At 34.0% G+C, this 14937-nt stretch overlaps 2 protein-coding genes across 4 annotated transcripts; one reads left to right on the top strand and one right to left on the bottom strand.

Moving 5' to 3' along the window:
• Nucleotides 1-1906: 1906 nt before the first annotated feature.
• Nucleotides 1907-6351, bottom strand: LOC140887721 (UBP1-associated protein 2B-like). 3 transcript variants are annotated; one of them, XR_012151980.1, is made up of 3 exons: nucleotides 5171-6351; nucleotides 2474-4253; nucleotides 1909-2388 (listed from the first exon to the last, which is right to left on the bottom strand). XR_012151980.1 is itself a non-coding variant. In XM_073295159.1 (2 exons), coding segments are annotated over exons 1-2 (1167 nt in total). In that variant the 5' UTR covers nucleotides 6337-6351; the 3' UTR covers nucleotides 1907-4252. The 3 variants fall into 3 exon arrangements, 1 of the variants encoding a protein (XP_073151260.1); XR_012151981.1 differs by having other exon boundaries at nucleotides 1909-2372; XM_073295159.1 differs by having other exon boundaries at nucleotides 1907-4253.
• A 264-nt stretch (nucleotides 6352-6615) lies between these two features.
• Nucleotides 6616-10924, top strand: LOC140891209 (uncharacterized). The gene is made up of 7 exons (XM_073299580.1): nucleotides 6616-6847; nucleotides 7154-7239; nucleotides 7686-7832; nucleotides 7989-8097; nucleotides 8865-8988; nucleotides 9631-9901; nucleotides 10585-10924. The coding sequence occupies exons 1-7, from the start codon at nucleotides 6721-6723 to the stop codon at nucleotides 10690-10692; spliced, it is 972 nt and encodes a 323-aa protein (XP_073155681.1). The 5' UTR covers nucleotides 6616-6720; the 3' UTR covers nucleotides 10693-10924.
• The last annotated feature ends 4013 nt before the right edge of the window (nucleotides 10925-14937 follow it).

Below are 14937 nucleotides of genomic sequence, written 5' to 3'. Positions count from 1 at the left end.
GGTAATTTTATTTTATTATCATTATTCAATCCTAATCAAATTTTTTAGTCACCTATGATCATCATTTAGTTTTTCCTCTTCAAATGTTTATCACAAAACTTGTCTTGCCATCCACCTCATTTGATTTATTACATATACAAAGATCCTTGTACCTTCAAAATTAAATCCACACAAATTTTAATATGATCGATATATGCTGGCTCAACATTATATATGCTGGTGTTATTGATTTATTGTATGGGATACTTAGGTGACCAAGTATTTTCTAAATGTGAAAAGACGGTGTACAATTTATGGAAAAAAAAAAAATTACAATCGCTTATTTTTAACATTTGTAATCACTATATATATATATTTGCATATATATATGTTCCAGTAATAACAAATTAAATAATTACTTATAGCGTTTGGATTGGACGTTCGACACACATTTCCACTAATATTATATTTATATATATATATATATATGTATGTATATAATTATAAAAAAAATATTATAAACACTGTGCTAACTTTGAATATTGCGCACCACCTCAATCTCACTACACTGACTTAACTATCATATATAATAATTTATTCATGTACATACAGTCATACATACGTAAAAGTTTAGCCTACATATTTAATTTGTATCTTCTTCTTCATCGGTAATTGTTGATTAGTTTTAATCAACATGAATTTTGTCCAATATGTTTTTTTCTTGTAACGGGGCGTGTATTAATATGTGATTAGTCAACCTTAATTGGTAATGACCCTTCAAAACCTTAAAGAGGCATGCATATAGATGGATCTTTAAAATTACACTAAAATTTTTGTGAAACGATATCAGGAGTTAATTTTGTAAGATGAATCTTCTGCTCGATCATATGAATATGAAAACATATTATTTTTAATATTAATCTATTGTTTTTTTCTTATAAATATGGATTAAATCGACTTATCTCATGAATATATATCCGTGAAACCGTCTCACAAAATATTTATTTTTAAAATTAAAAGGGTTGAGTACAAAACTTGATTTATGGTTTCATTCACCAGTCAATAATAACATCTTCGATCCACGGCCCCCTCAGCTATACATATATATATATATATATAATCATTAATGTGGATTGTGAAGGTGAATGGTCCACCATTTTCATATTCTAAATTCAACTTCATACAAAGTGCTCAACCTTGATAGTGCAAGTTGGCCTTTTGCTTTCATTTTCATTTTTGGATTCTCTCTCAGCTCACATTCAATTATTTCATTTAATTTGAGAGTGATCATAATTCATAGTCGTTGCTACTGTATACATATCATGTTTGATTTTCCAACAGTAGTTGTTTAAAACGGTACGAAAATTATTTAAATCATAGGAATATTAGGACATATAGTTTGTATAAATTCATTAATTAATTTTATTAGATCGAGAATATAATAATATTGAACGTGGTCTGCAACTCTGCAGAGACATGCCCGGATCGAAAGAACTCACTCATGCTTTAATGTGACGCATATAGATCACACAATATATATGTTGCACACATATAATATAAGGAAAGACATTAGACCAAAGTTTATTTTTAAAATTAATTAAAAAATATAGTGTGTGTGTGTGTGTGAAGAATCCAATCACCACCTTATAATCTAATCTATTATCTATCTATAAATACACAATATATAAAAATATAATAGTGCACAGGTTTATCCACTTAGAAAGTATATAAATGGGATAAGGTTGCGGAGAATAGTTTAATTCTCAAGTGATTTTCCTTTTCATATTCTTTGTCGAAGAACTATGCAAGGGATTGAATAAAAAAATCAAAACTTACGTCACGCAATTATAAACTTGTTTGTCATATTCTCTTTACACTATAGAATAATACTATTTGCCATTGATCGCATATATACATACCAATTGATATTTCTAAAGGAGGTGCTTACCCACTAGAGCAGGCTAAGCTAATGTGTCGAGACGCGGATAACTTAAATTGGAAAGGCTGTGTTTGATAGCCTTGATTAACTTAGGAAAAGCAAAGTGTCCGGCGTTTGGTTGTATTTTTTGTGAAAATTACTTATACCAAGGGCTCGGTCATAGCAACTGTTCACGATGAAAAATGCTGTATTATTGTCTGGGCCTTTTAGGTGGTATTAATAAGCCCAAATGTCTACAATTACTCGGATTGAGGATTATTGAACTCTTCTGCCCTTTGCCCTAGCGTTTCTTCACGCTATCAGCCGCTTCTTCTTTCTTATCTTCCAACTTTCACAGCTACGAAGGTAACTTCATTTCTAAAACTAACCCCAAACTCATTTATTGGGAATTAGGTCATCAAAATTTTGAAGGCAACGAATATGACTCAATAATCCATCTGAATCGCATTTCCACCTTTAATTAAAATGAACTGAAATAAATATAAACTAAAATATTAAAATATTTTCCATGAATATAGGTCTGATTCGAATGGGAATCGAGATAAAAATAAATACCGTAGGAAGATCGTTTCAGATTGCAGTCAAATACATTATGAAATCATATTTTGTCCAGCCAATATTGAAAAAATGATGAGATTACCGAGTAGAGAATGTCAAAGTAGCATATTCATCCGAGCTGCACATGAGCTGGGTGAAAGAGAAGATGAGGAGCAATACAATACACGTGAATTAATGGCCTACACCAAGACTTGCTGGTGAATGTTCTAAAATTAAGTGGAGGGTGTTTTGGTCAATTAACAATGAGTATTATTTGTCTAATAATTTATCATGAGAAACAAACACCGTATACATATTATTTATTTACATGAATCATCCATACCAAACAACACACTATTAATTTCATATTTAAATTATACATTCATTATCCACCAAATTATCAATCCCTAATTTATCCCATCACACGTATCAAACACAACCGAGTATTGCACGAGATGTTACGCGGATAACTTGAATCCAATCACTTGAATCTTGATATCACCACTTTTCGTCAGATTTCCCGTGCCATCATTATAAATTATAAGACAAAACTCATTTACATTTGTTTGGATTTGGATTTTAATAATATAATTTATTCCTTTTATCAACCTAAGCTCAAAAGCACTTAATCCCAAACACTATCTAAATGGAGTGCAACTTTTATGGAATTTTGGATATGGTTGGAGGAGGTGAAGACTAGTATAATATTTTTGTAAAGGGAGACTGCTACAAAGTAGAGAAAAACATTGAATTTGGAGCAAGGATGACATGTCCATACTCACAATTAATTAAGATTAAGATGAAACTCAAATCTCACGCCACCCTTTTTGGTTGGGGAACTTGAAAACCAACACGAGAATATTCAAGAAAACAAAATTACAAGAAGGAAAACTCAACTCTTTGAAAAAACCCCTCCCTTTCCACCAACTAATCATCTACACAAAACAGCCTTGATGTGTTGAAGGCTGAAGCCATATGGCAACAGCAAGTTGGTCATTCAAATAACGTGTTAAAAGAGAATTAACAAGCTCGCTAATGGTTTGGGTTGACAGGCAAAATACCTATATGGACAGAAATATCAAATCAAATTTCATGATTTCGATTCAACACGGGGGGAAACACCAGATATGCCTTTTTTAAGTCCATTTTAGATCTAAAATAGAAGACAAAATCTTGTCCAAATTTCATTAAATACACGAGCTTAAAAATATTAGAATAACTTGTAATATCATCTTTCAGAAACTAAACTGACGAGACAAAAATCCTCATCAAGAGTCCACGTTGCAAAAGCAAAATAAAACAAAACAAAACAAAACAAAACAAAACAAAATGAAGACCAAGTTACATGGAAATAAAATGCATAACCACAGACCAAAGGTATAACACATCAACTTTGACAACCACGGTATGAGAGAACAAAGGAATCAAAAGAAGAAGAAAAAGAAATTAAGGCGCATAAAAATAAAATAAAAACAAAAAAAAGGCCATCGACCATAAAAGAAAATTGCAAAAAGAAGAATGAGAGACCAAAGTTTCTACAAATCATAATAAAATCATAACCAATTAAAAACGAAAAGATTTACCAATGAGATATCAATTTCACTGAAAGACTGGCCCAAAGGTGTAAAAAGCTAAGAAAAGAAGTGGAATACGATAAAATAATAATAATAATAATAATAAAGTTGAAAAATGGAGCCATGGATCATATTCCACGATGAAGCCCATAACCCAAGATAAAACCTTTAACCATTTGGCAACAACACCATGGATTTTGCTATTCCATTTCAATTGTCATTTTCTGCAGTAATCGAAAAACGTAAGTCAAAGGAAACAGCACAACAAAAATGTTGCAATATCATCTACATTTATAATCTTATGAACTAAAACTCCACCAAAGAGTTCCACAGCAACTAAGATAAGTTTTTAATTGTTTCCTCACAATTTGGTCAAACATTTCCCATTGATCAGCACCCAAGTCTGTCTCCTACTAACATACATTTGGGATTATATATGGCAATTGATTCCACAAATCATAGTTCCCAAAATTTTCATGATGGCCATCGTACCCCTTTTAGAATGATCGTCACATAGTCCATCAAACTCGCCAATATAGTACATGCAATACAATTTCCATAATCAATGCATAAATGTCTGACTGCAGCCATCCATCTGGAGTATTACTCTCCTGGACGCGTCACATACCATCCTCAACCTTTGGCAAATTAATATACTTCAAATCTTAATTATAGCTCTTTCCTTGTATAAGTTGCATTGAAATGGGCACAATATCCATCATAGATTTGTTGAGTTTCAACCTATCCTTAAGGTGAGTATTGACCCAAGTGCGTATCCAACAATCCACATTTATTATTACTCGTGTGATCCATCATTTTTTTTGTTGACCCTTAACCCAAAGATTTATGATTACTGACAGATATTTTAGCTCATAGTAGCCAATGGTGAGTAAAGAACCAACCCAGCTGGCCTATTACCAATTACAATCTACATTTGTATTCCTCTACTGAAGTGCTTGGATTAAATTTTTGAACTTGGACGCTCAATTTGCAATAATAGGTCTGTGATACACAATGTGTTAGGAGTGAGGGTAATAAGAAAAAGAACACTAAAGTTACCGAATTCAAACTCCTCTTAAAGAATGTGCGAACAGAATAGACATAGATAAGTAAAAGAAAGACAAGTGTGCACTGATCATACCAAAAGCTGGAAAAATGGCCACGGTCATCGGTCGAAGACTTAGCTAACGATGAAGAAGTTTGCCCACTCTGTTGACTTGGACACACGTGCGACAACCCTTGAAGCATAGCCCCACCGGGAACATCAGTACTTGCACCAGCGGCGCCAGCATAGGAGGCAACTCCAGGAACTCCATAAGCACCCAAACCCAATCCCTGCATTTGCCCACCCATCATCCCATAATAACCTCCCATCAACGCATTCCCAAACAGTCCGGCACCATATAAAGGATTAATTAACCCTATCTGTTGCCCAAAGAACGCCATATTCTGCGCCTGCTGAGCTGCAGCCGCTTCAAGCATCTGCGGGTGAACCTCCTGCATTGCCGTAGTAATTGAAGCTACGCCCCCAACACCTTTCCCCTTCCCTTCAGTGGCCTTCCTACAATGCAGCTGACTTCCTTCGAACATCTTATCCGGCTCCTCTAAGACTTTCTTAGCTCCTTCAACGGTCTTAAACACAAAAATGGCATACCCTTTGAATTTCCCAGTAGTTGGATCCAACCCCGTTGGTCCGTGTTCAACCTCACCGAATTTCTGAAAGAAGCTCCTCAAATTTTCTGGACTGGCATCGACTGGGACGTTGCTGACATAAATTTTACGCAGAGGAAAATCAGCAGAAAAATGCTGATGAGAAACAACCCCAGAAGCAGAGGCGTTGGGACCCGCCGATGCAAGATGGCAAGTGGTCATACGATTACCTATTTGAATTCTAGGGGATTTCAGCAGTTTTTGAGCAGATTTTCGCGTTTTGAAAGTAACAAAGGCATAACCTTTGCATTTTCCGGTGGTGCGATCCATAACAACATTCAAATCCTCGACTTCACCAAAATCCCGGAAAACGGGGTGAATGGACTGGCGCGTGGCATCCCAATCGAGTCCGTAGACGAAGACTTTCCGATGGGAGATGTCTTTGTCGGCCGTGGACCGGAGGAGGTCGAAAAGTGAATGGTGCGATATACATAGGTCGGTGACAAGATCGGCGAGCTGGTCCTTGGAAAATGGTTGTAGGAGGGTTTGGAGAACGGAATCGGAGTCGGATCCAATCTTATTCTTGTTCTTCTTCTTCTTTGTCTTGTCGATTTTCTTCGGTTTCACTTTCTTCTTGTTGGGTTTGGTTTTCGCCATTTGCAAGCAGATGCTCCTGCGGCTGCAAAGATTGGATATTTACTATATATATATATATACCTATAATTTATCACATCTTCATAATATCCAATAAAATAACATCCAATAAAATAGTAACATCCAATAAAATAGTTTGGTGGGTATGATAGTGATAGGTATATTTATATTTATTTATAATAAATAAATGTGGATCTGTTTAGCGGCCCATCATCATCGGCCCATTAATAAATAAAGCCCAGAAAGGGGTATTTATGTGTTCAGAACAAAACTCCACAAAACCGTATCTGGTCTCGGAGAGGAAGAGGAAGAAAGACTCCTTCCTTCCAGTAGGCATTCAACAACTATAGTTGATTGCCGGCCTTTGGGAATTTTCTCTCTTCTTGCATGGATGCTGACCGGTCTGACTCGTTGCCACTCACGGCGCCGGCTCCGATCGCTAAGTCTTCCGAGATAGATCTCGAGCTGGGTCCCGAAGACCAAATTCAGTGCCGGATTTGCCTCGAAACTGACGGTATAATTCCTCTTTCCTTAGACTTTGCTCGTAGAGTTCCACTGCATTCATGATCATGTTTTTATTTCCCAAAAAGGACTTTGTATTAGGTTTATCTCCTCTTCGATATTTACTTACTTTGATCTAATTGCATTTGCATCATATCCCAGGCTTTCTTTTTCATGTTCTTCAGGATTATATGTTGCCTGCTTCTACATTTATGATGCATTAAACACCCATTTTGGTTGATCAAACTGTTGACTTGAAAAGATCACACTGCATTCAGAATTAGAACTTTTGTTTTTGTTTTTGTTTTTTTTTAACCAGGCAGGGACTTTATTGCTCCTTGCAAGTGCAAAGGGACGTCAAAGTTCGTTCACAGAGAATGTCTCGATCATTGGCGTTCTTTAAAGGTTCTCTTATTATTTCATTGTTACTCAGAAGCTTTTTTTATTCTATATTTATATTTTGAAATTTTTTCTACTCATGGTTTTCTCGATAATTTTGATTATTCATGCCCCTGCCCCTGCCCCCTGCCTCGCTCTTCCTCTTGTGCACTGATTTTATGATTGGTCATTGGTCTAAATTAGATTTTCATATTTTATGGGACATTTGTTATTATTGGTTTGAAACAAATTTAATGTTCCCCTAAAGTACATTTTGTTCCCGTTCTGATAAAAAAATAACACAAGCTTCCTCTTTGCTTTTCATCCATTTTTTGTCTGAGCTAAAAATCTGGTCTAAATTTCTTAAATTATAAGTTCCTGACACTATTCTTTACACACAACATTATTCCTCATATTTGTATCAGTTTGTGGTCATTTAATCTTTTTTTTCCAATCCTTTTTGCTTTCTGCAGGAAGGCTTTGCCTTTGCTCATTGCACGACTTGCAAGGCCCCTTATTATTTGAGAGTCCACGTCTTTGCTGATAGGAAGTGGCGAACTTTGAAGTTCCGATTCTTTGTCACTAGGGATATTTTATGCATCTTTTTTGCTGTGCAGCTGGTTGGAGTCCTTTTTGTTCTATTTTATTTTTCTTATCTGCGCTTTCTTTTTATTATTATATTAAAATTCTTTCGACGAATGGAGATGCATGAAAGTTTTAAGTATCCTTTTAAGTTCTTTTTATATTCTATTTCTAACACCTATGTATTTTTACAGATTATTGGGCTGTTGGCATATCTGGGGTATCTTATTGATGGTTACCAAAAATATTGGCTTCGCCAGACTTGGGGTTTCGATAGCGAACTTAGTTTCTACTACATATGTGGTAATGCTTAGCCTCACGTTGCCCATATACGAATTTCTTTCAGTATTGGGTATATCTCCCAAGTTGTCTCTTGTGCAGATTCAGGACGTATTCTGGATTTGTAAAGTTCTTCCATGAGGATATTTCATGGAATTTTTATATTATCTGCACCTTTAGCATTTTATCTTGTGTTTGGTTTTAAAAGCTCAAAGTATATATTTTTTCAGAACAAATTTGAAAAATATAGTGTTGAAAGTGGTGTTAATTTCAATGTAACAAGAAACAGAGTATCCAAGGAAGTATCCATATTCCTTGGTTGCATAATAAGTTTTTTCGACAGATAATCCGTATTCCTTTTTGGTTCTTGGCATTAAGTGATGTATATAAGGGTTTCTTTCAAGAAACTTGACCCTTTGAATAGCTTGGGGGAATATCTCAGAGAGGAACCATTCACTTTGTTCAGTGAAAAACTTGATAAATAGAGAATACATTAAAAATTGTTAATCGTACCACGGAAATATCTAGTGTAGATTATCTATCAGGGGTTCTTTGTAACTTTTAAATTGTGGATGTTTTTAATAGATAAAAAGATCATGTGAATGCCGTCACATGTCCCCTGGCATAAATATTAGTGCATTAATTTAAGAGATCAAGTACATGGCTATGAAATTTATATTCTTTTCCATTTGATGTGCCTGTTTGGAGAACATCATCATGTGTTCCCCGTCATATTTGTTGATGTATGGACTCGGATTGATGATGTTAGAGCCATTTAACTCTTTCCACAGGAGCTCTGCTGTTTTTTGCTTTCTTGGGCTTATCGGGGTGCTTCATTACTTGTTATGACCGAAGAGTGCGCAATGATCTAGCGCAGCCATGTCGAGAATTGTGTCTTTGTTGTTGTCATCCTGGGTATCCAATCTCTCTCTCTCTCTCTCTCTCTCTCTGTGTGTGTGTGTGTGTATTTATTTTTTTAAATAAAAAAAATCTGACTGATAGTAGCTGAAATGTTAATTCAATGATTTGTCCCAAACATTTCCAGTTTACTATTTTTCAAACCTTAGCAAAGTCTAACCTAAGGTGTGAAAAGTCTTTGATGCATCATCTCTATCTATTTCTTTCACCATAACTGGTCAAAGTTGAAGGCCCGAACTGATTCTTCTTCCATGGTTGAAAATTTTTATAAATAACTTGTTTTCAGCATCTAGGGCTAAATACGCAAATCCTCATTTTATGCATAGGTTAGCTGAATTATTCTAAACCCATTGATCCAATCTTGCATATGCTCAGTATAAAAGAAATCTGAATATTTAGTTTCTTGGTGATCTTGACTTTCTTGTGGAGCATTTTACCTATCTGTCAAGTTTGTTAAAAGTCTGCTTTTATGTTTCTGTAGTGTTCAAGTCTGTTTTTATGCTACTTATTACCATTTTTGGATTTCTAAGGGGAATTAAAGAGAGTTATTTTTGCAATCATCACTATTGTATTTGCTGCTTCACTGACGTGTGTTTTTATATCTGAAATTTGATACATTCGACAATCGTCATATTGCAGAATGTGTGCGGATTGCCATCTGCCTGGCACTCTTTGTATGTGGACTGATTGTACCACATGCTTTGAAAGTTGTGCCAGCGCAGCTGGTGAATGTGGTTGCTTGGGAAGTGCTGGTGAAGCTGGGTTGCCATTATTATTCGTAATGGCTCTAATAGTCCTTGGTTTATTTACTGTGATTGGTGTATTCTATAGTGTGTTGGTGGCCACAATGGTTGGACAGAGGATCTGGCAGCGTCACTACCATATACTTGCAAAAAGAATGCTAACGAAAGTGAGTATTACATTCTCTTTGCATTTGTGGGGATTTAATTTGCATCATCTTATCGTGACCATTAAATGCCACGTGTTATATACAATATCCTCCCTACTGATGACGTCCTCTTAATCCAGCACATGGAAAGAAATCACTTGAAATCTTTTTTTACTACGCCTGGTTCTATTTTTTGCTACTTCTATAGAAACCTTCTTCAAAATCGCGCCTCTCCATATAACCTGCCTTTGGCCCTGATAGACGGCCCATAGCCAGCCACTGTTTGCTTCCATAGCGAGAAAGATTGTAACGTGAATCATAAGCCTTGGTTTCTAGTGTGCGGATATGCAATTCGAGCATCTTAATGGTAAACATATAGTCCTTGTATTGGTTATTTTAGCAAGTTCCCAACAATTTAGAGCTGTGCCAAATTAGTAGAATGTGGTTATGTTCTATAAACATCAGTTGATCTTAAAACTCTTGATCTGATAGTCCTATGTTTCCGCTGATCGAGGTTTACGTGTTTGCAGTTAGTTTCTTGATGCAATAAATATATAAACGATAATACTGGATAAAGCCTAAATGAAAACAGATATGACAAGTTTTACGAGTTAGAAATCTCTGAAGAAGACATTTTCCATCATGTTCACCTTCTGTAGGAGGAGAAACATTCCTCAGTATACTTTAAAACATGTTTCTTTTAGGAATACGTTGTCGAGGATGTTGATGGTGAGATGACTGGAGCAGACTGGTCACCCCCACCTCTTCCTCCAGAGCATGTTCAGCAGCTTAAATCTCTAGGACTTCTATGAAGGTTCGACGAGAAGTGTCCAACGTAGAGATTAACTGACTCTGCGGCTTTGTAGGTTCGTATTTCTGTATCAATTAGATATCAATCTGTAATGTTAATTATGAGGAGTGCATGGATCAAGGGGATATATAATATCAATGGTGCTGTTCATAATTTTGTAAAATAAAGAAGTAACATTTGATGCAATGTGTGATTAATTAAGCAAGACTGAACGAAATTGTAATTCTTTTTATATATATAATGTAATTTCAGTCTTAGAATATGGCTTTCATCATATATATATATATATATATATATGAGTTTCTTTCAAGTGCTCACTTATCATGCTCATTATCATGTCCATCAATGATGTGGCACTATTCTATTGGACCACATTTTTATCACATCCAATAGAATAGTGTCACATCATTGGTGGGCATGGTAGTGGACATGATAGGTGGGCACTTGAAAGAAACTCATATATATATATTCAAATGAAGATTGGTAGAAAAAAAATGGAACGACAAAATAACAAATGATGATAGGAACTGAAATGAAGTAGTACACATCCAATTGCAAGTCAAGCCCCCATTGGATTAGACCTTCCCCCGAGTATCCGTTCCCGAACCACTTGAAGATATTTTTAGTCAATAATAATAAAAGCCAGATACTTGTCCATGAATGACATCGTTATATAATTGCCACTGACGACCTAGCAATGGTATTACGCTGGCATACATCAAAATGAAAACCATACACTCTATAGTGTACTTATATTTCAATCGAGATATAAGAGTTTATTGCACTAAACATGTATGTGAAATATTGACAATACACATTTTTTTTATGTGAAATTTTAGTAGGCATCTCAACTTTAACTTTTTGTAATAGTTGCATGTTTAATTTTTGTCACGACGATTTTGTTAAAGACGCGTTGCTTTCGTCTCGAAATAACTATTTTTTTATAATATTATGATTATGATACAAAAATGACTTTTTATTATTATAATAATTTTCATATCTGCTCAAATATATCACTCACATCAAAATACATATTTTTTTTTCACAAATATAGTGATGTATTTGAGTAAATATGAAAAATATTACAATAAAATAAGGATATTTTAGTACTACAAACATATTATTGTATCGTAGATCTAATATTGTCAAAAAAATAGTTGTTTAGGCGCTGTAATAATGTGTGTTCAATAACTCATCGTGACATGGGTTAAATGTGCAACATATTAAAATTTAACATAAGATAAATGTATATTTTTAATATTTATAGAGGGATTTGGTGCGATAAACTCGAATATATATTAACATAATATAGTTTTGTTACATTGGCTTTTTTAAAAAAAATAATGCAACATTAAATGCTTTTAAATATAACAAGTTTGTGTGCAATGTAACAAAACTAATATATATATATATACATACATATATATATATATATATATGTATGTATATATATATATATTAGTTTTGTTACATTGCACACAAACTTGTTATATTTAAAAGCATTTAATGTTGCATTATTTTTTTTAAAAAAGCCAATGTAACAAAACTAATATATATATATATATATGTATGTATATAAAAATTTTCAGTTGTCCAACAAATGATGTTCACTTCGTGTTCGACCACTAAAACTCGGTGTCGTATTTTAGTGGTGCGAAAAATCAAAAACAAAAACAACTAAAACCCGGCACCGGATTTTAGTGGTCGCGGACAAAGTGGACAGAAATTTGTTGGGCAGCTTAAAACTTCTCATATATATATACACACACTAGCAGCTAGCTTAATGTTCGCGCAAACATCTCAAACAATATTTTTTAAAAAAAATACAAGCTGAGCACCAGCCTTGACGTTCACGCGAACATCAAGCTAACTTCTATAATACCCTGCACACTAGTGTGTGGGTATCATTTCTGTATGTATATATATATATACACACACCAAGTAGGCTCATGTCACATTATTTGTATTTGTATTTAATTTGAATTGACATACACACTACTAAAATTGACTTTGGACTTGATGGATGCCGATGGTAGTTGATTTATTTATTGTAGGTGGTCAAAGTCATCACATTTCATACAAGAGGACAATATATAGATTAATTAAATTGTATTTCCAACTTCTTTCAGATAGATAGACTTGACAAAAGTCAAATCTCACATTTCCTTGCTATGTTTGCTGACAGTCATCACATTTATTACTCCTTGGCATGTATAGCATGTGTTCATATTAACACATCAAACAGAAATTTACAATATCATTTTAAAAATAATCAATATATATATATAGATCATTTTCCGTGAAAAATTAAAATGTTGTGAAGGAGCGAGTCATATCAAGTCAAACTTAAAAGTCAAAGTCTTCGGGTGACTTCTCAGATTGGTACAGCGCTACTTTGCTTTTTCCATTTAATTGCTTGATCAAATATATTTGTTTATTTATTGATGCGATGACATTAACTGGTTCCTGAAAACCCCATCGAGTGACAGTATTCGAATAAGTCCACGAACAAATTTTGTGGATTGTTCTACGATACAAACAATTAAGTGAGCTGAGTGACATTGGAATATATGTTTAATGAAAATACTCCGACTCTAAAATGTTTTCAAGGAAGCAGAACGTACACTTGCATGCCTTGAGAATGTGAAATGATCGTTATTTAATTATAAGCTAGCAGCTTTTATACACTACTCAATGAGATTATAACCCACCCATTTAATTTAAATATCCAATTTAAGAATATATATTTCAATATTAATGTAAAAATATTATTTGTCTATATATAACGAGTATTGAAAAACCATAGTTTTATTTGATAACGTCGAGAAATTATCATTTTTATTTATAAGTTTCCTGGTGATAAATTGATTTCGTGTGTGCATATATATAAATGCATTGATCATTCTTCGGTTTATATATAAATATTTTTTGGTAGGGTTTTTTTTCGACGAAAAAAATCAATGAGTCTTCCGCAAATTGTTATAATAATTTTGATAGATCCGTGATATACTGAAGTTCTAGCTTGACTGAAAAATTCCCTTTCTTTAATTTAAGATCAAGTACACGCATAAAATCTTCCAGCTGGTGATCAAATATTCAGTAATTGCAATGAATTTAGACTAGCTCCCCGTTGACATAAAAATTCCCTAAAAAACAATAATATAAGTTAACTTGAAAATTAAGGATTAAATTATATATATATATATATATATACTCTTCTGACTTCTCTCGTGAAACCATACGCGTCTGTGTATAGCAAATATGAACTATCTATATATGATACAAAATGCATATATATATATATATATATATATATCGATCTTCATTCAAACGTTACTAACACGACATAAATACGTACTGCTAGCTCCAACATTATATAAAACTTAATTAAAAGTCTAAATTTAAATCAAACTTATAAATTTGTTTCTGCTCACCAAATTAAATCAAAACTTTTGTTATAACAAGATATGTCACCATGCAAAGCATGCATACAACAAGTTCTCATCAAGTTGTTCATCATCAACAATATCGTACGGGCGGAGCAAGACGAGGCTCCGGCAGAGAGGACATGTGGGAAGCTGATCTTGCTGCTGCTGCAGCCACCTGTCAAGGCATGCCTTGTGGAATATATGTTCGCAACTGATCAGTCTCCTTACCTCATCCCCCTCTTCATACAAAGACAAGCAAACCGTGCAACTATCTCCATTAATATTTTCCGATCGCCGCCTTTCGTATCTTTCCCATGGGTTTTTCTCTTCCACCAGTGACAGAAACTGGGCAGTAGTACTGCTGGTTTCGTGGCGGTAATTAATGTCGGGAGTACTGATCATTCTAGAGGCACAGCATACGAAAATAATGAGTTGGAGGAGGAGGAAATTGTACAAGAATTGTATAGAAGATGAGAAAAGAGGGGACAAGAATTTAAATATTATTGCAAACATACTTATAACAAGTATATATATATATATATATATATATATATATATATTGTGGGAAACAGCTGATTACAATTTACAAAGCAAAGGCAAGTTCATGTGGGTTTCAATTTATAAGAGGCGCGCATGTGTGTACTGATGAATTTTATTTTGGAGATAAGAAATGGATAGAGGACCTACAAGGGATTGATTAATTTTCAGTTTTGATTATTTAATATTTCAAGTTACATTTTAATTAATAAAATGTGTCCCATTTGACCAATTTTTTTAAAATTTATATATATATATGTATATTTAAAAAATAATACTTT

Source organism: Henckelia pumila, chromosome 3, assembly GCF_033568475.1.
Source record: "Henckelia pumila isolate YLH828 chromosome 3, ASM3356847v2, whole genome shotgun sequence".
NCBI lineage: Eukaryota > Viridiplantae > Streptophyta > Magnoliopsida > Lamiales > Gesneriaceae > Henckelia > Henckelia pumila.
This window is presented reverse-complemented; position numbering and strand designations above follow the sequence as displayed.

Coding starts and splice junctions, on each gene's coding strand:
- LOC140887721 (XM_073295159.1), bottom strand. CDS start 6,336: ATGGCGAAAACCAAACCCAACAAGAAGAAAGTGAAACCGAAGAAAATC.
- LOC140891209 (XM_073299580.1), top strand. CDS start 6,721: ATGGATGCTGACCGGTCTGACTCGTTGCCACTCACGGCGCCGGCTCCG. Junction 8,098..8,864: donor TAGTTTCTACTACATATGTG/GTAATGCTTAGC, acceptor CTCTTTCCACAG/GAGCTCTGCTGTTTTTTGCT. Junction 8,989..9,630: donor CTTTGTTGTTGTCATCCTGG/GTATCCAATCTC, acceptor GTCATATTGCAG/AATGTGTGCGGATTGCCATC.